Genomic DNA, 25,250 nt, shown 5'->3' on the forward strand with positions numbered 1-25,250 from the left:
GTCAGTGCCCCATCTGGTATATTTACAGGTGGGATTATGACAGGAACAAAAAGGTCATGACAATTTTTATTTAAAATGTAGCCGGAAATTTGAATTTGACGAAAAAAATTGGAGGTGAAAAATCAGAGCTAAAAATGGCCGATTGAAGTCAAATTAGGCGGTCAAATTTAAGAAGTCATATTTAACCGGTCATATTTAAGCAGTCACATTTAATTAAATATGACCGAAAATGTTAAATTCCAATAAGCTATCTCTGACAAACAATTTCCGGTCAAATTTAGCTAAATTCGACTACGCGCTGTCAAATTTAATTAAATACGACCGAAAATTGGCGGTCAAATTTACCCGTTTTTGTTGTAGCACGCAATCAAAACTAAAACCGAAGAAACTACACAAATCTTCTTTATAGTCTTCGAAATTATCAGAGTTTGAGCCATCATCAGAGTTTGATGACTCATTATCAAACTTTGTGATTAGAGCCTTTCTTTTTGAGTGACTCCTCTTTACAACAACTTCCTTGGGTGCTTTCTCCTTAACCTTCAAGGTGATTGATTTAAACTTACCACCATGTATCTTGCTCCTTAGCTCTATATCAAGCTCATAAATTTCATCAACAGACATAATCATCGTCAGCAAACCTATTTGTTTTAATTTTTTAAACTCAAATAATTTAATTCTTTATAAAATTTCTATCATGTTTCAGAATTCAAATAGATAAGGAGTAATACCAAAATACCGAAATTTGTTTATCATCATATATTTTTTAATTTAATCATTATTATTATACTACTACTCCCTCTGTCATTGTATACGTTTTTTTCACTGCTCGACACGCTTTTTAAGACTCTTATAAAACATAGTTTTACAACTTTTTTTCAGATTTTCTTTTTTTGTATAAAAATATAAATGTTATACTTTTACAAAAAAAAGAAAATCTTAAAAATAATTTACATAACTATATTATATTGAAGCATTAAAGTCCGTGCTGCGCCCCCGTCCCCCAATGTATACTATTGACTGGGACGGAGGGAGTATGAAAGACTTTTATATTGATTATAATTTTGTAATGTAATGATTATTCCACCGACAAAACTATATCACAAAACAAACTATTTCTTTTAATTTTTGAAAATCAAATTATTTGATTTACAAACAACTCTGTACAATTTCCTATCATGTTTTAGAATTCAGATAAATATGAAGTTCATCTTGATATTATTAACATAATTCATATTAATACAAAATTTCATTCATTCACGGCCCTTTACAAGATTACGATAAAAACGAAATGATCGTGGTAATGATGACATGAATAGAAACTCAACTACAATGAAGTTACAACAATCGTCCATTTTGCACTATGTAGTAAATCTCAAATAATAAGCAAGTACCCATGTTTTTCACAAAATTTATTGGACACAATAAACAAAACAACAAACTTAGCTTGTATAAACAAAATAACCACATTTCATTTCATTTTGCTAAAGCGCCCCGACAAGAAATGGTAACTAGGAAGAACCCTAAATCTCAAAAATTATGTTCACCATCAGCAGAATTGATCGGGGGCAACGATAGCTTACTGGATCTTATCTTTCCCCGTCTCCCTGTCAGATCACTGACCCGATTCAAATCGGTATCAAAACAATGGTGTGCCCTTATCTCCGATGCCCACTTCGGCCGCCGCCACACTGTTGAAAACCCTAGTTCTCGCATCCCCTCTGGACTCTACTTATACAGGCCTGTCTGTTATCGGGATAATACAGTTCATTCAATCTCTGTTGATGAATTAGGGCGTAAAATTCCTTCTTGTTCAGATACAGTTGAAATACCTGATCATGCTCCAATTAAGTTGATGCGGATGGTATAGTCTTGTAATGGATTGTCTTTATTTAGATTCAATGCTCTTTATGCTCTTAATTTCTATTGTGTTCGTAATTTAGTTACAAATCAACTAAAGTTAGTACCTCTGCCCAAATTAAATGCTTAAAATTATAGTCATGTTGCTACTTGTTGTTTGGCGTTTGACCCTTTGGTATCACCCCATTTCAAAGTTATATGTGTGCAAGTGGTTATTTGTCCATCCCGACGCCGACTAGCGTCTAAATTTTTAAAATTCAGTTCAGAAACTGGTCAACGGGTAGATACCAGTGTTTCTGTGGTTGGAACTGGGCTGGAATTTGCCAGGGGTGAGTATTGCAATGGTGCATTTTATTGGATCCGGGTAAACAGGCTATCTTGCTATCGTTTTGATATCGATGCTGAGAAATTGACCCAAATCGCTTTGCCTCCACAGGCTCGTGGTTCACACTTCCGGCATTTTGGAGAATCTTGTGGACACTTGTACCTTGCAGGTGTCCGAGATAATACAGCAAAAATTTTGAATGTGTACGAGCTGAACCTGGTTAATATGAAGTGGAATATCAAGCACTGGGTTCATATTGATCGTCTGATATCTTCATTCCCACAGGTTAATGTGAATGGGGGAAATCAGATGTGTCACTCCACCCAATCGATATTAGGTGTTCTTAGGGGAGAACGGGATGAAGACTCAGCTCTTATTGCAAATGTTTTGGTTCAAGAGTAAGAAGGTTGAGGTGCTGCTATCTGAGCTCCAATGGAAGGATGATATTAGGAGTATTTCTGCTGGACCTCCATTTGTTCCTGCATATACACTGATTGCAAGCCTACATCATTTGTAAGTATATTATTATATATAGTTTAGTGCTTAAAGTTTAGTTACAATATTTTGTTTCAATGTATAATTAATTTAGCTGTTCTACTAATCTTGATTTGCATTTTATTATTGCGGTTTGTATACTCGAGTTTGTGTTGGGTGTGCATATGGGAATAGACATGTTAATATTCTTCCTTGATGTGTATGGTAATTTTAGGACGTGTAAGGCATTTCTTAATTCTGTATACTGGAAGGACCTAGACAAGGCAATACGCTGTACTGCACAGTTTAATGGAGTCAATCTTCCTTCTTTTAAAAAAACATTTATGTCGTCTTAAAACTGTTCATTCTATCAACAATTCAGTTAATTACAAGACAAGGGCAGCTGAAAAACACCGATGTGCTTAACATCCCCATTGGAACAACTACTACCGATGACAGAAAATTTAGTGACTGAATTATCATGCGATCTGATATATGCACACCTATTTTGTGGTCTCATATCTGGTCCATATATGAAGTAGCTGAATTTGCTACTTGTTTACTAAGTTTACTTATTACCTAATCTCATACACCAAAGATCTTAAGCGACCAATCCGGCGGAACATCACACAAACATGATGAAATTTTTAATTATTATAAATTTAAAAACTCTAATGTAATATCTTTTATACATAAAAGGAAAAAACATCAAAATATTAATTTTAGTAAATGTCTGATTTACATAAAATGAATTTCTAATAGCAGATACAATCTCCCCCTCAGCCAATCAAACCAGCCATCTCAACCATCAAAAACTTGAGTAAATCATCCTCAAGCTCCTAACTGAATATGAGGTCCTCTTTATAGTGTTTCCATTCCATTAAGCCCATGAGCAGCAGCACGGATATTGTAAATAACTGGCGTACTCCAAATATTGTGTACTGGTTCAACTGGAACAACTACAAGGGTGACTATGTGGCTTGTTACTTCGGACGGTAGGATATTCAAAGCCATCTAGATCAAAAGATCCACTGCAGACTAAGAAAACATAAAATATACTTTTCAGATATGAGAAGAATTGGAGAAAAACCAAACCCCTTCAAAGCCAAGATATATCCAGAGTTGGCTTCTCATATTACCGTCTTCCTCTCTATATGTCCATTTATAAAGTGGGGATCAGATATTATAAGATGAAAAGAGAAAAAAAGAAGTAAAATATCTACATGCTACGTACTTGCTTCTTAAACAATTCCATATGTGTCAACTTATATTTTTGAGGAATCTTGCTAAACTCTACTAGTTTTCTAGATGACGGTAAAGCCACAGATCCTGCATGTTTACAATATGTGGGTGGTCTTAATAGGATGTCACAAACCTAAGGAAGCATAAATATAAATTTTATGTCATTATTTTAACAATATACAACATCACGTCAAAAGCTTGGCATTGTATCAGCCAGAGAGTATCATAAATTCTGGAGTTCGATTTTGTAATTATCTTATATTATGGATATGGTAATTACAAAATTGAACTCCAGAATTTGAGATAACCACTTGCTGACACAATGTTAAGCCTTCAAGGAGATGGTGTATATGGTTATAACTACCTGATATCATCTAGGATCTTTTTAATAAATGGAAAGACTAAGGAAGCATAAGTATAAATTTCTAACTCCTATGTCGTCATTTTAACCATATACAATATCTCGTCAAAAGTTTGGCATTGATTCAGGAAAGTGAGTATCTCAAATTCTAGAGTTCGATTTTGTAACTACCTTATATTAGAGATAAGGTAATTACAAAATTGAACTCCAGAATTTCAGATAACCATTTGCTGACACAATGTTAAGCCTTCAAGGAGATGGCGTATATGGTAACTACCCAATATCATCTAAGATTTTTTTCTAAATAAATGGCAAGACTAAGGAGCATAAGTACACATTTTAACTCCTATCTCGTCATTTTAACTATATACAACATCTCGTCAAAATTTGGCATTGAATCAGGAAGTGAGCATCTCAAATTCTGGAGTTCGATTTTGTAATTATCTTATATTAGAGATAAGGTAATTACAAAATTGAACTCCAGAATTTAAGATAACCATTTGCTGATACGATGTTAGCCTTGAAGGAGATAGCGTATATCGTAACTACCCGATATCATCTAGGATTTATTTTAATAAATGACAAGACTAAGGAAGCATAAGTAAAATATTTATGTCATTATTTAACAAATACAGCATCACGTCAAAGCTTGACATTGTATTAGCTAGTGAGTATCATAAGTTCTGGAGTTCGATTTTGTAATTACCTTTATATTACCGATATGGTAATACAAAATTGAACTCCAGAATTTAAGATAACCACTTGCTGACACAATGTTTAAGCCTTCAAGGAGATGGTGTATATGGTAGCTACCCGATATCATCTAGAATTTTTCTAATAAATAGAAGACTAAAGAAGCATAAGTACAAATGTTTAACTCCTATATCGTCATTTTAATCATATACAATATCTCGTCAAAAGTTTGGCATTGAATCAGGAAGTGAGTATCTCAAATTCTAGAGTTCGATTTTGTAATTACCTTATATTGGAGATAAGGTAATTACAAAATTGAACTCCAGAATTTAGGATAACCATTTGCTGACACAATGTTAAGACTTCAGGGAGATCGCGTATATGGTAATTACTATTCCGATATCATCTAGGATTTTTTTTTAATAAATGGTAAAACTAAGGAAGCATAAGTACAAATTTTCCTAACCCCTATATCGTCATTGTAACCCAACCCTAACATAGGCTCGAAAAACTAATTACTCGATCCCAATTGGTCTTCTTTCTCATAACTCACAAATACATTATAAGATTTCTTAGATATAGATTAATAGATCTATAATTTTAGTACAAGTGTCATAAAATAGAATAACTGGATTGTTATATATATTGCAATTTTATCAAAAAGTTTCATTCAAATCTATACAAAATAGTTTACGGTAAAAGTACATTGCAAACTATATCTTATCGGAATTGCTTTTTTTTTTAAGGTCGTTTTCTACTACAAGAAATTGCAAAAAAATAAAATTATGAGGAACGCAAATTAATTATAGATCGCAAATAAGAAAATAAAAGCCATATATATCAATGTGATAGATTTTTACCTATGCAAAGAAAATCATCGCAATGTGGCTTTGAGCTTTACGATTCATGATTGTATGCACCTTTAACAATATTGTAGGATGTAGTAGTAGTAGATATGTCAGTTTTTCTTGATCTCTTCTTCTTTGGGCTACAATTCTCACAGTAGGAGCCAGTTGCCTATGTGAGGAGTGGTGCCCAAAACTCAAGGCAATTATTGGATCCAAAAGGTCCAATTGTATAACTCTGAAAACACGACATATATATATATATATATTACACATATATATATATATATATATATATATATATATTACCTTTATGTACAATATTTATCTGGTATAACAAGAATCTATATACTTATCCCATGGATCATTCCTTAGTTAGACCTTGAATATAGAATATAGGAAGAGAAATAGAGAAAATACGAAAACAAGAAGAACTCCTACTCTGTTGTAGTCCTAGCAGATTTCCATAACAGTTGTGCATTTTGTTTAAAAAGTCGCAAATAACATGTTATATATGTAGTTATTTTCACAATGATATATTTAATTTTAGTAAAATCAGTATTGTTTTTTGATTTCAAAGAGATGGAAAAAAAATATGGCAATTGACTTTAGGGTATCTTATGTATAGTAAATTGAAATTTTTAATTTATAATATTGGAAGTCTAATCGGTAAATTTTCTGTGTGAGGCTAGTTAGAATTATGTAGATATAATTGAAAAAAGATATTTTATTTTAATAGAATTATTGTGTTATTTATGATTTCCAAAAGAGATAAAAAAATATTTTACAATTGATTTGTCGGGTATTTAATTGGTTCATAAAATTTCGTCTTAATTAATTTTATGATTTAAAAGAAGTCTAAAACAACACATATTTACATTTAATTAATTTGAAATTTTTAAATGATGTGTGAAATTTTTAGGCTCCACTGTTTTTTTTGTAAAGTGATTATAGAGGTACTTGTTTAAGCCCCGGGTGTGCTGACAGGAAATCGATAATAAGTATATAGAAGTCCATATAATTACATATATTTATCCATACATGTATTTTCTTGAAACAAGTTTTTTGGTGATCAGGGTGTGAATAATAAATGTCTCTTGATCACTCAACTCCAGCGTTAACAAGGTCGCAACTTTAACTCTTCCTCTCTAACCAACCATGCTCTCGTCTTCCTCTTTTGGTCTATAAAAAGATCATTTCTTGATCCATTTGAAACCATGCATGCTCAATTTTCACGTTCATGGGAGCTAGCTTAAGAGTCTGCGCGAGAACAAGGCATACTAAGAGAATGATAGGCCCACAAATAACCAACCAATTTTTTCGTATAAGTTTTGGGCTGTACTTATTAAAGAGTGTTTGATCCATTTTTGAAAGCATAAGTACTATGGATTTCATTACGTTCACCAAAAACTGTAAAATAGTACTCGAGTTTAACATGTGGGTCAAGATACAAAAGGGATTTGCACTGGTTATAACTCATACAGCGTGAAACCTATCCAATTTATAGTGTTAAAAGAGAGATCCTAATTTTTGAAAATTTATGAAAGATTTCAATGTAAAAACCGCCATCCAGAATTGAAGTGCAAAATGCGAACCTGGGCCATTTGAATTACTTTTCTGAAGATTTAAAAAGAGTATTTGAATGAGAGCATGATTGGATAGCCCACGTAGTTAAGTGTTTATCCTCCGTTGTCTCATGTCGTGGCTCGACTTTGGCTCATCTCGAGATATATGGTCTCCTCACCAGCTTCAGCAGGTTAAGCCCTTGTGTTGCTATGGATGGCTGTCGACTATTAGTACCCCCTCATCATTGATAGTTTAATTACTGTGACCAACCTGGCACATCAGTTTGCAACATAGCTTTGACTGTAAGTATAGATTAAAATGTCAGTGCCCCATCGGGTATATTTACAGGTGGGATGATGACAGGAACAAAAAGGTCATGACAATTTTTATTAAAAGTAGGCCGGAAAATTTGAATTGGACGAAAAATTGGAGGTGAAAAATCAGAGCTAAAATGGCCGATGTAAAGTCAAATTAGGCGGTCAAATTTAAGAAGTATATTTAAATTAACCGGTCATATTTAAAGCAGTCACATTTAATAAATATGACCGAAAATGTTAAATTCCACTAAGCTATCTCTGACAAAACAATTTCCGGTCAAAATTTAGCTAAATCGACTACGCGCTGTCAAATTAATTAAATATGACCGAAAATTGGCGGTCAATTTAACCCGTTTTTGTTGTGGCACGCAATCAAAATAAAACCGAAGAAACTAACAAAAAATCTTCTTATGTCTTCGAAATTATCAGAGTTTGAGCCATCATCAGGTTTGATGACCATTATCAAACTTGTGATTAGAGCTTTCTTCTTTTCGAGTGACTCCTTTTACAAACAAACTTCCCTTGGGTGCTTTCTCCTTAACTTCAAGGGTGATTGATTGAAACTTACCACCATGATCTTGCTCCTTAGCTCTATATCAAGCTCATAAATTCATCAAACACATAATCATCGTCAGCAAACCTAGTTGTTTTAATTTTTTAAAACTCAAATAATTTATTCTTATAAATTTCTATCATGTTTCAGAATTCAATAGAATAAGGAGTAATACCAAAATAACCGAATTTGTGTTATCATCAAATTCTAATTTAATTTAATCATTCTATTAAACGACACTACGCCCCTGTCAGTGTATACGTTTTTTTTCACGCCGACACGTTTTTTAAGACTCTTATAAAACAAGTGTTTTACAACTTTTTTTTAGATTTTCTTTTTTTGTTATAAAATATAAATGTTATACTTTACAAAAAAAAAGAAAAGTAAAATAATTTAATATAACTATATATATTGACGCAAAAGCCGTGCCGCGCCCGCCGCCCCCAATGTAACTATTGACTGGGACGGAGGGAGTATGAAAGACTTTATATTGATTATATTTTGTAAGGTAATGATTATTCCACCGACAAAACTCTCACAAAACAAACTATTGATTTTAATTTTTTGAAAATCAAATTATTTGATTAAACAAACTCTGTACAATTTCCTATCATGTTTTAGAATCAGATCACTATGAAGTTCACTTGATATTATTACATAATTCATATTATACAAATATTCATTCATTTCACGGCCTTACAAGATTACGATAAAACGAAATGATCGTGGTAATGATGACATGAATAGAAACTCACTACAATGAAGTTACAACAATCGTCCATTTGCACTATGTTAGTACGCAAATAATAAGCACGTACCCATGTTTTCACAAAATTTATTGGACACAATAAACAAAACAACAAACTAGCTTGTATAAACAAATAAACCACATTTCTTTCATTTTGCTAAAGCGCCCCCTGACAAGAAATGGTAAACTAGGAAGAACCCAAAATCTCAAAATTGTTCACCATCAGCAGAATGATCGGGGCAACGATAGCTTACTGGATCTTATCTTTCCCCGTCTCCCTGTCAGATCACGGACCCGATTCAAATCGGTATCAAAACAAGGTGTGCCCTTATCTCCGATGCCCACTTCGGCCGCCGCCACACTGTTGAAAACCCTAGTTCTCTGATATCCCCTCTGGACTCTACGTATACTACAGGCCTGTCTGTTATACGGGATAATACAGTTCATTTCAATCTCGTGTTGATGAATTAGGGCGAAAATTCCTTCTTGTCAGATACAGTTGAAAACATGATCATGCTCTCCAATGAAGGTTATGCGGATATGTATAGTCCTTGTAATGGATTGTCTTTATTTGAGATCAATGTCTTTTAGCTCTTAATTCTATTGTTTCGTAATTTAGTTACAAATCAACTAAAGTTAGTACCTCTGCCCAAATTAAATGCTAAAATTATAGTCATGTTGGCTACTGTTTGTTTGGCTTTTGACCTTTGGTATCACCCCATTTCAAAGTTATATGTGTGTCAAGTGGTTATTTGTCCACCCGACGCCGCTATAGCGTCTAAATTTTTAAAATTCAGTTTCAGAAACTGGTCAACGGGTAGATCTCCACGTGTTTTCTGTGGTTGGAACTGGGCTGGAATTTGCCAGGGTGAGTATTGCAATGGTGCATTTTATTGGATCCGGGTAAACAGCTACTGCTATCTTGCTATCGTTTTGATAACGATGCTGAGAAATTGACCCAAATCGCTTTGCCTCCACGGCTCTGGTTCACACTTCCGGCATTTGGAGAATCTGTGTGGACACTTGTACCTTGCAGGTGTCCGAGATAATACAGCAAAATTTTTGAATGTGTACGACTGAACCTGGTAATATAAGTGGAATATCAAGCACTGGGTTCATATGAACGTCTGATATCTTCATTCCCACAGGTTAATTGAATGGGGAAATCAGAATGTGCAACTCCACCCAATCGATATTAGGTGTTCTTGGGGAGAACGGGATGAAGACTCAGCTCTTATTTGCAATGTTTTGGGTTCAAAGAGTAGAAGGTTGAGGTGCTGCTATCTGAGCTCCAAGGGAAGGAGATTATGAGAGTATTTTCGCTGGCGCCCATTGTTCCTGCATACCACTGATTGCAAGCCTCATAATTTGTAAGTAATAATATATAATGTTTAGTGCTTAAAGTTTTAGTTACAATATTTGTTTCAATGTAAAATTAATTAGCTGTTCACTAATCTTGATTTGCATTGTATTATTGCGGTTTGTATACTCGAGTTGTGTTGGGTGTGCATAATGGGAATAGACATGTTAAATTCGTCCTTGAGGTGTAGGGTAATTTAGGACGTGTAAGGCATTTCTTAACTCTGTAACTGGAAGGACCTAGACAAGGCAATACGCGTACTGCACAGTTAATGGAGTCAATCTTCCTTCTTTTAAAAAAAACATTTATGTCGTCTTAAAACTGTTCATTCTATCAACAATTCAGTTATTACAAACAAGGGCAGCTAAAAAAACCGATGTGTCTTAACATCCCCATTGGAACACTACACCGATGACAGAAAATTTAGTGACTGAATTATCATGCGATCTGATATATGACACATATTTTGTGGTTCATATGTGGTCCATATGAAGTAGCTGAATTGCTACTTGTTTACTAAGTTACCTTATTACCTAATTCTCTTACAACCAAAGATCCTTAAAGCGACCAATCCGCGGAACATCACACAAACAGATGAAATTTTTAATTATTAAAATTTAAAAACTCTAATGTAATATCTTGTTATACAAAGGAAAAAAACATCAAAATATTTAATTTTAGTAAATGTCTGATTTACATAAACATGAATTTCTAATAGCAGATACAATCTCCTCAATCTCCCCTCAGCAATCAACCACAGCCATCCACCACATCAAAACTTGAGTAAATCATCTCAAGCTCCTAACTGAATATGAGGTCCCTTTTATAGTGTGTCCATTCCATTAAGCCCATGAGCAGCAGCAGGATATTGTAAATAACTGGCGTACTCCAAATATGGGGTACTGGTTCAACTGGAACAACTACAAGGGTGACTATGTGGCTTGTTACTTCGGACGGAGGATATTCAAAGCCATCTAGATCAAAAGATCCACTGCAGACAAGAAAACATAAAATATACTTTTCAGATATGAGAAGAATTGGAGAAAAACCAAACCCCTTCAAAGGGCCAAGATAATAATCCAGAGACATATATATATATATACATATATATATATATATATATACCTTTATGTACAATATTTATCTGGTATAACAAGAATCTATATACTTATCCCATGGATCATTCCTTAGTTAGACCTTGAATATAGAATATAGGAAGAGAAATAGAGAAAATACGAAAACAAGAAGAACTCCTACTCTGTTGTAGTCCTAGCAGATTTCCATAACAAATGCCTCAAAGCAATGCCTTTATCATCCTTGTGCATATTCTCATATAAATGCATAACTCCGAATATGTGTTCTGCATTAGGAAATACAAACTCCAATAATGCATTAATCAGACCATGTATTGATTATATGCGAGATCAGTCCAATTACAACCAAGTAATCACATTTATGTAAAATACCATTAAATGCCAAAAGGCACAGACAATATCCTTAGATGACTATCAGTATTTGCAGAACGCTTACCAGCTTTGTTGGTCTATTAGTTAGGGAAAATTTTGCAACAAAGTGCTCCATATATAACAATAACAGCATCTAAACCACCAATCATAATCAGGCTAGCCAAATGGACTGGAAAACATATTAAGTTGTGGATTCCCAACTGAAGTATGTTGGAATGGGAACTGGTTGCCTCTTGCTTTTCCTGTGATGCTAGCATAGCTAGAAAATCATCCATAGATGTCTGAGAATGCATGCAGTTAACCAAATTTTATGGATATTTTATACAGACTGGATATTACTAAGATATCATAGTATGATATTATAAGTTAGTTAAACAAATAGTGAAACCATCTTTACAGAGAATTGTGGATTCCCTCCTGCTACGTTTTCCCGTCTCAAAGAGAATTGCAACCTGAATATCTCCCACCAGTCCTTTATGAAACCTGTCTCTGCATCCAGCACAAAGTAAAATTTGAAAACATCTGAAATTAATTACCAAAATATATTAGGGAGACCATCTATGATGGAGAATATGTTTTAACCCGTTAGAAATATAAGAATACTCAAGAGTAAAACAATCAAAAATCCCCTTAAACACGAGTTCGACAAATATTATACACCTACAACATCTTCTTTTCTGAATTTTTTCAACATTGATGCCTTTAGTTGCTTATGTCATATATAGAACAGTAATTCGGCCACCTTTTCTGGCCAATCAATTCGTAATTTGGGACCTTTAAAACAAAAAGCCTGATTTGAAGGGCGCACAGTCCCAATTGAAAAAACGTCAAGTAATTTCGAGACTCTCTCTCCAAAATGTAAAAAGTTGCAAGTTTTTGTTCATAGATTGGGGATGCCAACACATAATGTAAAAAACAAGTAATTTACATGTAGCCATGCAAGTACCATATAAACATATAAGATTCTGAGTCCAACAGTTAACAATTACTATAATAGCACAAGAAAGCTTACACGATACAGGCTTCGAGCTCTGACTCTGATGGGAAAAATTTCTTATATGAAATGTATTCAGCCGCCGCTGCAGATGGTTTCAACCCTAATTTTTTGTGTGAAATGGATAGGGCGCGGTCATATTTTAAGAGATTACTAGCTTGGGCCGTGCAGGGCCGGCTCAACTAAATTTGAGGCCCTAAGCAGACTTGAAAATGAGGCCTTTTTATATAAAAAATATTTTTTATTTAAAACCGTATATATTTTAGATTATTATAAATTAATTACGCACAAAAATTTATATACCATTTTATATGTTGTTTTTTTATTTATTATTAGGTTTATTGTACATTAATGTAACATTTAAATTAATTAAACATTAGAAAAGTACTATAACATAAAAAGTAGAAATCATATAATTTATAATAATGTAAAACTTGTGAAAAATAAATATTATATATTTTAGATGATAAATTTTATGACATTTATTAAGTACTTAATACACATGCGACTAAAAATTTAAAATCATTTGATTCATTTAATTCTCACTTTTTAAGTTAATCTTATTTATATTTATTAATATTTCATATTATATATATATATATATATATATATATATTATCTTTTTAAAGTTCACTGGTTCATATTTGTTTTAGATATTTTGTTTTTTTCATATTTACGAACAAAAATTTAAATATTATTATTTCAATATATATACTTTCATAAAATTTTGAGGCCCTTTTCAGGTTGGGGGCCTAAGCGACCCCTTAGATGGCCTTAGTGTTGAGCCGGCCCTGGGGCCGTGCCAAGCACATTTTTAAATAATTTTTATGATTTTATACTTTTTTTATTCTGAATAAAAATTTGGTGTTTAAATTTTTATACAAAAAAAAAATTAAAAATAAGTTGTAGAACTATGTTTTATATGCGCCTTAAAATGCGTGTCGAGCAGTGTGAAAAAACTGTAAATAAATGAGGGGGACAGAGGGAGTATTATTTATTATAATTATATTTTTTTTATTGAATTATATTATTATCCTCTTAATATACTTATATACACTATAGTTATTTAGATATAAAACTTTATATATACATTTGATCTTATCTTGATTTTTGAATTTTTTTTTAAAAAGTCTCAAATACATGTTATGATATGTATTTATTTCACAATGATATATTTTATTTTAGTAAAATCAGTATGTTGTTTTGATTTTCAAAGAGATTGAAAAAAAATATTGCAATTGACTTTAGGGTATCTTATGTATAGTAAAATTGAAATTTTTTAATTTATAATTATTTTGGAAGTCTAATCGGTAAATTTTCTGTGTGAGGCTAGTTAGAATTATGATATGTATTAATTTAAAAAAGATATTTTATTTTAATAGAATTATTGTGTTATTTATGATTTCCAAAAGAGATAAAAAAATATTTTACAATTGATTTGTCGGGTATTTAATTGTTCATAAAATTTCTTCTTAATTAATTTTATGATTTATAAGAAGTCTAAAACAACACATATTTACATTTTATTAATTTGAAATTTTTAAATGATGTGTGAAATTTTTATCATGCTCCACTGTTTTTTTGTAAAGATGATTATATAGGTACTTGTTTAAGCCCCGGTTGTGCTGACATGAATATCGATAATAAGTATATAAGAAGTCCATATAATTTACATATATTTTATCCATACATGTATTTTCTTGAAACAAGTTTTGGTGATCATGGTGTGAATAATCAATGTCTCTTGATCTCAACTCCAGCGTTAACAAGGTCGCAACTTACTCTTCCTCTCTAACCAACCATGCTCTCTTCTCCTCTTTTGGTCTATAAAAAGATCATTTCTTGATCCATTTTGAAACCATGCATGCTCAATTTCACGTTCATGGGAGCTAGCTTAAAGAGTCTGCTCGAGAACAAGGCATACTAAGAGAATGATAGGCGCCACAAATAACCAACCAATTTTTTCGTAATTAAGTTTTGGCGGTACTTATTATAAGAGTGTTTGATCCATGTTTGAAAGCATAAGTACATATGGTAATTTCATTACGTTCACCAAAACTGTAAAATAGTACTCGAGTTTAACATGTGTCAAGATACAAAAGGGATTTGCACTGGTGATAAATCATACAGCTGTGAAACCTATCCAATTTTAAGTGTTAAAAAGAGAGATCCTAATTTTGAAATATTTATGAAAGATTTCAATTGATAAACCGCCATCCAGAATTGAGAGTGCATAATATGCGAACCTGGGCCATTTGAATTACTTTTCTGCAGATTTAAAAGAGTATTTGAATGAGAGCATGATTGGATAGCCCACGTAGTTAAGTGTTTATCCTCCGTTGTCTCATGTCTTGGGCTCGACTTTGGCTCATCTCGAGAATATATGGTCGTCCTCACCAGCTTCAGCATGGTTAAGCCCTTGTGTTGCTAATGTATGGCTGTCGACTATTAGTTACCCTCCTCATCAATTGATAGTTTAATTAACTGTGACCAACCTTGGCACATCAGTTTGCACATAGCTTTGACTTGTAGTATAGATTAATAATGTCAGTGCCCCATCTGGTATATTTACAGGTGGGATTATGACAGGAACAAAAAGGTCATGACAATTTTTATTTAAAATGTAGCCGGAAATTTGAATTTGACGAAAAAAATTGGAGGTGAAAAATCAGAGCTAAAAATGGCCGATTGAAGTCAAATTAGGCGGTCAAATTTAAGAAGTCATATTTAACCGGTCATATTTAAGCAGTCACATTTAATTAAATATGACCGAAAATGTTAAATTCCACTAAGCTATCTCTGACAAACAATTTCCGGTCAAATTTAGCTAAATTCGACTACGCGCTGTCAAATTTAATTAAATATGACCGAAAATTGGCGGTCAAATTTACCCGTTTTTGTTGTAGCACGCAATCAAAACTAAAACCGAAGAAACTACACAAATCTTCTTTATAGTCTTCGAAATTATCAGAGTTTGAGCCATCATCAGAGTTTGATGACTCATTATCAAACTTTGTGATTAGAGCCTTTCTTTTTGAGTGACTCCTCTTTACAACAACTTCCTTGGGTGCTTTCTCCTTAACCTTCAAGGTGATTGATTTAAACTTACCACCATGTATCTTGCTCCTTAGCTCTATATCAAGCTCATAAATTTCATCAACAGACATAATCATCGTCAGCAAACCTATTTGTTTTAATTTTTTAAACTCAAATAATTTAATTCTTTATAAAATTTCTATCATGTTTCAGAATTCAAATAGATAAGGAGTAATACCAAAATACCGAAATTTGTTTATCATCATATATTTTTTAATTTAATCATTATTATTATACTACTACTCCCTCTGTCATTGTATACGTTTTTTTTTCACTGCTCGACACGCTTTTTAAGACTCTTATAAAACATAGTTTTACAACTTTTTTTTCAGATTTTCTTTTTTGTATAAAAATATAAATGTTATACTTTTACAAAAAAAAGAAAATCTTAAAAATAATTTACATAACTATATTATATTGAAGCATTAAAGTCCGTGCCGCGCCCCCGTCCCCCAATGTATACTATTGACTGGGACGGAGGGAGTATGAAAGACTTTTATATTGATTATAATTTTGTAATGTAATGATTATTCCACCGACAAAACTATATCACAAAACAAACTATTTATTTTAATTTTTGAAAATCAAATTATTTGATTTACAAACAACTCTGTACAATTTCCTATCATGTTTTAGAATTCAGATAAATATGAAGTTCATCTTGATATTATTAACATAATTCATATTAATACAAAATTTCATTCATTCACGGCCCTTTACAAGATTACGATAAAAACGAAATGATCGTGGTAATGATGACATGAATAGAAACTCAACTACAATGAAGTTACAACAATCGTCCATTTTGCACTATGTAGTAAATCTCAAATAATAAGCAAGTACCCATGTTTTTCACAAAATTTATTGGACACAATAAACAAAACAACAAACTTAGCTTGTATAAACAAAATAACCACATTTCATTTCATTTTGCTAAAGCGCCCCCTGACAAGAAATGGTAACTAGGAAGAACCCTAAATCTCAAAAATTATGTTCACCATCAGCAGAATTGATCGGGGCAACGATAGCTTACTGGATCTTATCTTTCCCCGTCTCCCTGTCAGATCACTGACCCGATTCAAATCGGTATCAAAACAATGGTGTGCCCTTATCTCCGATGCCCACTTCGGCCGCCGCCACACTGTTGAAAACCCTAGTTCTCGCATCCCCTCTGGACTCTACTTATACAGGCCTGTCTGTTATCGGGATAATACAGTTCATTCAATCTCTGTTGATGAATTAGGGCGTAAAATTCCTTCTTGTTCAGATACAGTTGAAATACCTGATCATGCTCCAATTAAGTTGATGCGGATGGTATAGTCTTGTAATGGATTGTCTTTATTTAGATTCAATGCTCTTTATGCTCTTAATTTCTATTGTGTTCGTAATTTAGTTACAAATCAACTAAAGTTAGTACCTCTGCCCAAATTAAATGCTTAAAATTATAGTCATGTTGCTACTTGTTGTTTGGCGTTTGACCCTTTGGTATCACCCCATTTCAAAGTTATATGTGTGCAAGTGGTTATTTGTCCATCCCGACGCCGACTAGCGTCTAAATTTTTAAAATTCAGTTCAGAAACTGGTCAACGGGTAGATACCAGTGTTTCTGTGGTTGGAACTGGGCTGGAATTTGCCAGGGGTGAGTATTGCAATGGTGCATTTTATTGGATCCGGGTAAACAGGCTATCTTGCTATCGTTTTGATATCGATGCTGAGAAATTGACCCAAATCGCTTTGCCTCCACAGGCTCGTGGTTCACACTTCCGGCATTTTGGAGAATCTTGTGGACACTTGTACCTTGCAGGTGTCCGAGATAATACAGCAAAAATTTTGAATGTGTACGAGCTGAACCTGGTTAATATGAAGTGGAATATCAAGCACTGGGTTCATATTGATCGTCTGATATCTTCATTCCCACAGGTTAATGTGAATGGGGGAAATCAGATGTGTCACTCCACCCAATCGATATTAGGTGTTCTTAGGGGAGAACGGGATGAAGACTCAGCTCTTATTGCAAATGTTTTGGGCACAGTTGTTTCGTATAATTTCAAGAGTAAGAAGGTTGAGGTGCTGCTATCTGAGCTCCAATGGAAGGATGATATTAGGAGTATTTCTGCTGGACCTCCATTTGTTCCTGCATATCCACTGATTGCAAGCCTACATCATTTGTAAGTATATTATTATATATAGTTTAGTGCTTAAAGTTTAGTTACAATATTTTTGTTTCAATGTATAATTAATTTAGCTGTTCTACTAATCTTGATTTGCATTTTATTATTGCGGTTTGTATACTCGAGTTTGTGTTGGGTGTGCATATGGGAATAGACATGTTAATATTCTTCCTTGATGTGTATGGTAATTTTAGGACGTGTAAGGCATTTCTTAACTCTGTATACTGGAAGGACCTAGACAAGGCAATACGCTGTACTGCACAGTTTAATGGAGTCAATCTTCCTTCTTTTAAAAAAACATTTATGTCGTCTTAAAACTGTTCATTCTATCAACAATTCAGTTAATTACAAGACAAGGGCAGCTGAAAAACACCGATGTGCTTAACATCCCCATTGGAACAACTACTACCGATGACAGAAAATTTAGTGACTGAATTATCATGCGATCTGATATATGCACACCTATTTTGTGGTCTCATATCTGGTCCATATATGAAGTAGCTGAATTTGCTACTTGTTTACTAAGTTTACTTATTACCTAATCTCTTACACCAAAGATCTTAAGCGACCAATCCGGCGGAACATCACACAAACATGATGAAATTTTTAATTATTATAAATTTAAAAACTCTAATGTAATATCTTTTATACATAAAAGGAAAAAACATCAAAATATTAATTTTAGTAAATGTCTGATTTACATAAAATGAATTTCTAATAGCAGATACAATCTCCCCCTCAGCCAATCAAACCAGCCATCTCAACCATCAAAAACTTGAGTAAATCATCCTCAAGCTCCTAACTGAATATGAGGTCCTCTTTATAGTGTTTCCATTCCATTAAGCCCATGAGCAGCAGCACGGATATTGTAAATAACTGGCGTACTCCAAATATTGTGTACTGGTTCAACTGGAACAACTACAAGGGTGACTATGTGGCTTGTTACTTCGGACGGTAGGATATTCAAAGCCATCTAGATCAAAAGATCCACTGCAGACTAAGAAAACATAAAATATACTTTTCAGATATGAGAAGAATTGGAGAAAAACCAAACCCCTTCAAAGCCAAGATATATCCAGAGTTGGCTTCTCATATTACCGTCTTCCTCTCTATATGTCCATTTATAAAGTGGGGATCAGATATTATAAGATGAAAAGAGAAAAAAAGAAGTAAAATATCTACATGCTACGTACTTGCTTCTTAAACAATTCCATATGTGTCAACTTATATTTTTGAGGAATCTTGCTAAACTCTACTAGTTTTCTAGATGACGGTAAAGCCACAGATCCTGCATGTTTACAATATGTGGGTGGTCTTAATAGGATGTCACAAAACTAAGGAAGCATAAATATAAATTTTATGTCATTATTTTAACAATATACAACATCACGTCAAAAGCTTGGCATTGTATCAGCCAGAGAGTATCATAAATTCTGGAGTTCGATTTTGTAATTATCTTATATTACGGATATGGTAATTACAAAATTGAACTCCAGAATTTGAGATAACCACTTGCTGACACAATGTTAAGCCTTCAAGGAGATGGTGTATATGGTTATAACTACCTGATATCATCTAGGATCTTTTTAATAAATGGAAAGACTAAGGAAGCATAAGTATAAATTTCTAACTCCTATGTCGTCATTTTAACCATATACAATATCTCGTCAAAAGTTTGGCATTGATTCAGGAAAGTGAGTATCTCAAATTCTAGAGTTCGATTTTGTAACTACCTTATATTAGAGATAAGGTAATTACAAAATTGAACTCCAGAATTTCAGATAACCATTTGCTGACACAATGTTAAGCCTTCAAGGAGATGGCGTATATGGTAACTACCCAATATCATCTAAGATTTTTTTTCTAAATAAATGGCAAGACTAAGGAGCATAAGTACACATTTTTAACTCCTATCTCGTCATTTTAACTATATACAACATCTCGTCAAAAATTTGGCATTGAATCAGGAAGTGAGCATCTCAAATTCTGGAGTTCGATTTTGTAATTATCTTATATTAGAGATAAGGTAATTACAAAATTGAACTCCAGAATTTAAGATAACCATTTGCTGATACGATGTTAAGCCTTGAAGGAGATAGCGTATATCGTAACTACCCGATATCATCTAGGATTTATTTTAATAAATGACAAGACTAAGGAAGCATAAGTAAAATATTTATGTCATTATTTAACAATATACAGCATCACGTCAAAAGCTTGACATTGTATTAGCTAGTGAGTATCATAAGTTCTGGAGTTCGATTTTGTAATTACCTTATATTACCGATATGGTAATTACAAAATTGAACTCCAGAATTTAAGATAACCACTTGCTGACACAATGTTAAGCCTTCAAGGAGATGGTGTATATGGTAGCTACCCGATATCATCTAGAATTTTTCTAATAAATAGAAAGACTAAAGAAGCATAAGTACAAATGTTTAACTCCTATATCGTCATTTTAATCATATACAATATCTCGTCAAAAGTTTGGCATTGAATCAGGAAGTGAGTATCTCAAATTCTAGAGTTCGATTTTGTAATTACCTTATATTGGAGATAAGGTAATTACAAAATTGAACTCCAGAATTTAGGATAACCATTTGCTGACACAATGTTAAGCCTTCAGGGAGATCGCGTATATGGTAATTACTATCCGATATCATCTAGGATTTTTTTTTAATAAATGGTAAAACTAAGGAAGCATAAGTACAAATTTCTAACCCCTATATCGTCATTGTAACCCAACCCTAACATAGGCTCGAAAAACTAATTACTCGATCCCAATTGGTCTTCTTTCTCATAACTCACAAATACATTATAAGATTTCTTAGATATAGATTAATAGATCTATAATTTTAGTACAAGTGTCATAAAATAGAATAACTGGATTGTTATATATATTGCAATTTTATCAAAAAGTTTCATTCAAATCTATACAAAATAGTTTACGGTAAAAGTACATTGCAAACTATATCTTATCGGAATTGCTTTTTTTTTTTAAGGTCGTTTTTCTACTACAAGAAATTGCAAAAAAAATAAAATTATGAGGAACGCAAATTAATTATAGATCGCAAATAAGAAAATAAAAGCCATATATATCAATGTGATAGATTTTTACCTATGCAAAGAAAATCATCGCAATGTGGCTTTGAGCTTTACGATTCATGATTGTATGCACCTTTAACAATATTGTAGGATGTAGTAGATATGTCAGTTTTTCTTGATCTCTTCTTCTTTGGGCTACAATTCTCACAGTAGGAGCCAGTTGCCTATGTTGAGGAGTGGTGCCCAAAACTCAAGGCAATTAATTGGATCCAAAAGGTCCAATTGTATAACTCTGAAAACACGACATATATATATATATATATATACATATATATATATATATATATTACCTTTATGTACAATATTTATCTGGTATAACAAGAATCTATATACTTATCCCATGGATCATTCCTTAGTTAGACCTTGAATATAGAATATAGGAAGAGAAATAGAGAAAATACGAAAACAAGAAGAACTCCTACTCTGTTGTAGTCCTAGCAGATTTCCATAACAAATGCCTCAAAGCAATGCCTTTATCATCCTTGTGCATATTCTCATATAAATGCATAACTCCGAATATGTGTTCTGCATTAGGAAATACAAACTCCAATAATGCATTAATCAGACCATGTATTGATTATATGCGAGATCAGTCCAATTACAACCAAGTAATCACATTTATGTAAAATACCATTAAATGCCAAAAGGCACAGACAATATCCTTAGATGACTATCAGTATTTGCAGAACGCTTACCAGCTTTGTTGGTCTATTAGTTAGGGAAAATTTTGCAACAAAGTGCTCCATATATAACAATAACAGCATCTAAACCACCAATCATAATCAGGCTAGCCAAATGGACTGGAAAACATATTAAGTTGTGGATTCCCAACTGAAGTATGTTGGAATGGGAACTGGTTGCCTCTTGCTTTTCCTGTGATGCTAGCATAGCTAGAAAATCATCCATAGATGTCTGAGAATGCATGCAGTTAACCAAATTTTATGGATATTTTATACAGACTGGATATTACTAAGATATCATAGTATGATATTATAAGTTAGTTAAACAAATAGTGAAACCATCTTTACAGAGAATTGTGGATTCCCTCCTGCTACGTTTTCCCGTCTCAAAGAGAATTGCAACCTGAATATCTCCCACCAGTCCTTTATGAAACCTGTCTCTGCATCCAGCACAAAGTAAAATTTGAAAACATCTGAAATTAATTACCAAAATATATTTAGGGAGACCATCTATGATGGAGAATATGTTTTAACCCGTTAGAAATATAAGAATACTCAAGAGTAAAACAATCAAAAATCCCCTTAAACACGAGTTCGACAAATATTATACACCTACAACATCTTCTTTTCTGAATTTTTTTCAACATTGATGCCTTTAGTTGCTTATGTCATATATAGAACAGTAATTCGGCCACCTTTTCTGGCCAATCAATTCGTAATTTGGGACCTTTAAAACAAAAAGCCTGATTTGAAGGGCGCACAGTCCCAATTGAAAAAACGTCAAGTAATTTCGAGACTCTCTCTCCAAAATGTAAAAAGTTGCAAGTTTTTGTTCATAGATTGGGGATGCCAACACATAATGTAAAAAACAAGTAATTTACATGTAGCCATGCAAGTACCATATAAACATATAAGATTCTGAGTCCAACAGTTAACAATTACTATAATAGCACAAGAAAGCTTACACGATACAGGCTTCGAGCTCTGACTCTGATGGGAAAAATTTCTTATATGAAATGTATTCAGCCGCCGCTGCAGATGGTTTCAACCCTAATTTTTTGTGTGAAATGGATAGGGCGCGGTCATATTTTAAGAGATTACTAGCTTGGGCCGTGCAGGGCCGGCTCAACTAAATTTGAGGCCCTAAGCAGACTTGAAAATGAGGCCTTTTTATATAAAAAATATTTTTTATTTAAAACCGTATATATTTTAGATTATTATAAATTAATTACGCACAAAAATTTATATACCATTTTATATGTTGTTTTTTTATTTATTATTAGGTTTATTTGTACATTAATGTAACATTTAAATTAATTAAACATTAGAAAAGTACTATAACATAAAAAGTAGAAATCATATAATTTATAATAATGTAAAACTTGTGAAAAATAAATATTATATATTTTAGATGATAAATTTTATGACATTTATTAAGTACTTAATACACATGCGACTAAAAAATTTAAAATCATTTGATTCATTTAATTCTCACTTTTTAAGTTAATCTTATTTATATTTATTAATATTTCATATTATATATATATATATATATATATATTATCTTTTTAAAGTTCACTGGTTCATATTTGTTTTAGATATTTTGTTTTTTTCATATTTACGAACAAAAATTTAAATATTATTATTTCAATATATATACTTTCATAAAATTTTGAGGCCCTTTTCAGGTTGGGGGCCTAAGCGACCCCTTAGATGGCCTTAGTGTTGAGCCGGCCCTGGGGCCGTGCCAAGCACATTTTTAAATAATTTTTATGATTTTATACTTTTTTTATTCTGAATAAAAATTTGGTGTTTAAATTTTTATACAAAAAAAAAATTAAAAATAAGTTGTAGAACTATGTTTTATATGCGCCTTAAAATGCGTGTCGAGCAGTGTGAAAAAACTGTAAATAAATGAGGGGGACAGAGGGAGTATTATTTATTATAATTATATTTTTTTTATTGAATTATATTATTATCCTCTTAATATACTTATATACACTATAGTTATTTAGATATAAAACTTTATATATACATTTGATCTTATCTTGATTTTTGAATTTTTTTTTAAAAAGTCTCAAATACATGTTATGATATGTATTTATTTCACAATGATATATTTTATTTTAGTAAAATCAGTATGTTGTTTTGATTTTCAAAGAGATTGAAAAAAAATATTGCAATTGACTTTAGGGTATCTTATGTATAGTAAAATTGAAATTTTTTAATTTATAATTATTTTGGAAGTCTAATCGGTAAATTTTCTGTGTGAGGCTAGTTAGAATTATGATATGTATTAATTTAAAAAAGATATTTTATTTTAATAGAATTATTGTGTTATTTATGATTTCCAAAAGAGATAAAAAAATATTTTACAATTGATTTGTCGGGTATTTAATTGTTCATAAAATTTCTTCTTAATTAATTTTATGATTTATAAGAAGTCTAAAACAACACATATTTACATTTTATTAATTTGAAATTTTTAAATGATGTGTGAAATTTTTATCATGCTCCACTGTTTTTTTGTAAAGATGATTATATAGGTACTTGTTTAAGCCCCGGTTGTGCTGACATGAATATCGATAATAAGTATATAAGAAGTCCATATAATTTACATATATTTTATCCATACATGTATTTTCTTGAAACAAGTTTTGGTGATCATGGTGTGAATAATCAATGTCTCTTGATCTCAACTCCAGCGTTAACAAGGTCGCAACTTTACTCTTCCTCTCTAACCAACCATGCTCTCTTCTCCTCTTTTGGTCTATAAAAAGATCATTTCTTGATCCATTTTGAAACCATGCATGCTCAATTTCACGTTCATGGGAGCTAGCTTAAAGAGTCTGCTCGAGAACAAGGCATACTAAGAGAATGATAGGCGCCACAAATAACCAACCAATTTTTTCGTAATTAAGTTTTGGCGGTACTTATTATAAGAGTGTTTGATCCATGTTTGAAAGCATAAGTACATATGGTAATTTCATTACGTTCACCAAAACTGTAAAATAGTACTCGAGTTTAACATGTGTCAAGATACAAAAGGGATTTGCACTGGTGATAAATCATACAGCTGTGAAACCTATCCAATTTTAAGTGTTAAAAAGAGAGATCCTAATTTTGAAATATTTATGAAAGATTTCAATTGATAAACCGCCATCCAGAATTGAGAGTGCATAATATGCGAACCTGGGCCATTTGAATTACTTTTCTGCAGATTTAAAAAGAGTATTTGAATGAGAGCATGATTGGATAGCCCACGTAGTTAAGTGTTTATCCTCCGTTGTCTCATGTCTGGGCTCGACTTTGGCTCATCTCGAGAATATATGGTCGTCCTCACCAGCTTCAGCATGGTTAAGCCCTTGTGTTGCTAATGTATGGCTGTCGACTA

General features: G+C 32.5%; 1 protein-coding gene across 1 annotated transcript; it reads left to right on the forward strand.

Moving 5' to 3' along the window:
* Nucleotides 1-1,501: 1,501 nt before the first annotated feature.
* Nucleotides 1,502-18,069, forward strand: LOC135149655 (F-box protein At5g07610-like). The gene is made up of 3 exons (XM_064085426.1): nt 1,502-1,861; nt 2,294-2,580; nt 17,469-18,069. The coding sequence occupies exons 1-3, from the start codon at nt 1,502-1,504 to the stop codon at nt 18,067-18,069; spliced, it is 1,248 nt and encodes a 415-aa protein (XP_063941496.1).
* The last annotated feature ends 7,181 nt before the right edge of the window (nt 18,070-25,250 follow it).

This window comes from Daucus carota, chromosome 9 (genome assembly GCF_001625215.2).
Source record: "Daucus carota subsp. sativus chromosome 9, DH1 v3.0, whole genome shotgun sequence".
Classification (NCBI taxonomy): domain Eukaryota; kingdom Viridiplantae; phylum Streptophyta; class Magnoliopsida; order Apiales; family Apiaceae; genus Daucus; species Daucus carota.

What these genes read in the sequence shown, in the direction of transcription:
- LOC135149655 (XM_064085426.1), top strand. Translation starts at nt 1,502, where the DNA reads ATGGTAACTAGGAAGAACCCTAAATCTCAAAAATTATGTTCACCATCA. An exon ending in CAATTAAGTTGATGCGGATG is followed by an intron (nt 1,862 to 2,293) that starts GTATAGTCTTGT and finishes TTGCCTCCACAG; the next exon opens with GCTCGTGGTTCACACTTCCG. An exon ending in GCAAATGTTTTGGTTCAAGA is followed by an intron (nt 2,581 to 17,468) that starts GTAAGAAGGTTG and finishes TTTAAAATTCAG; the next exon opens with TTCAGAAACTGGTCAACGGG.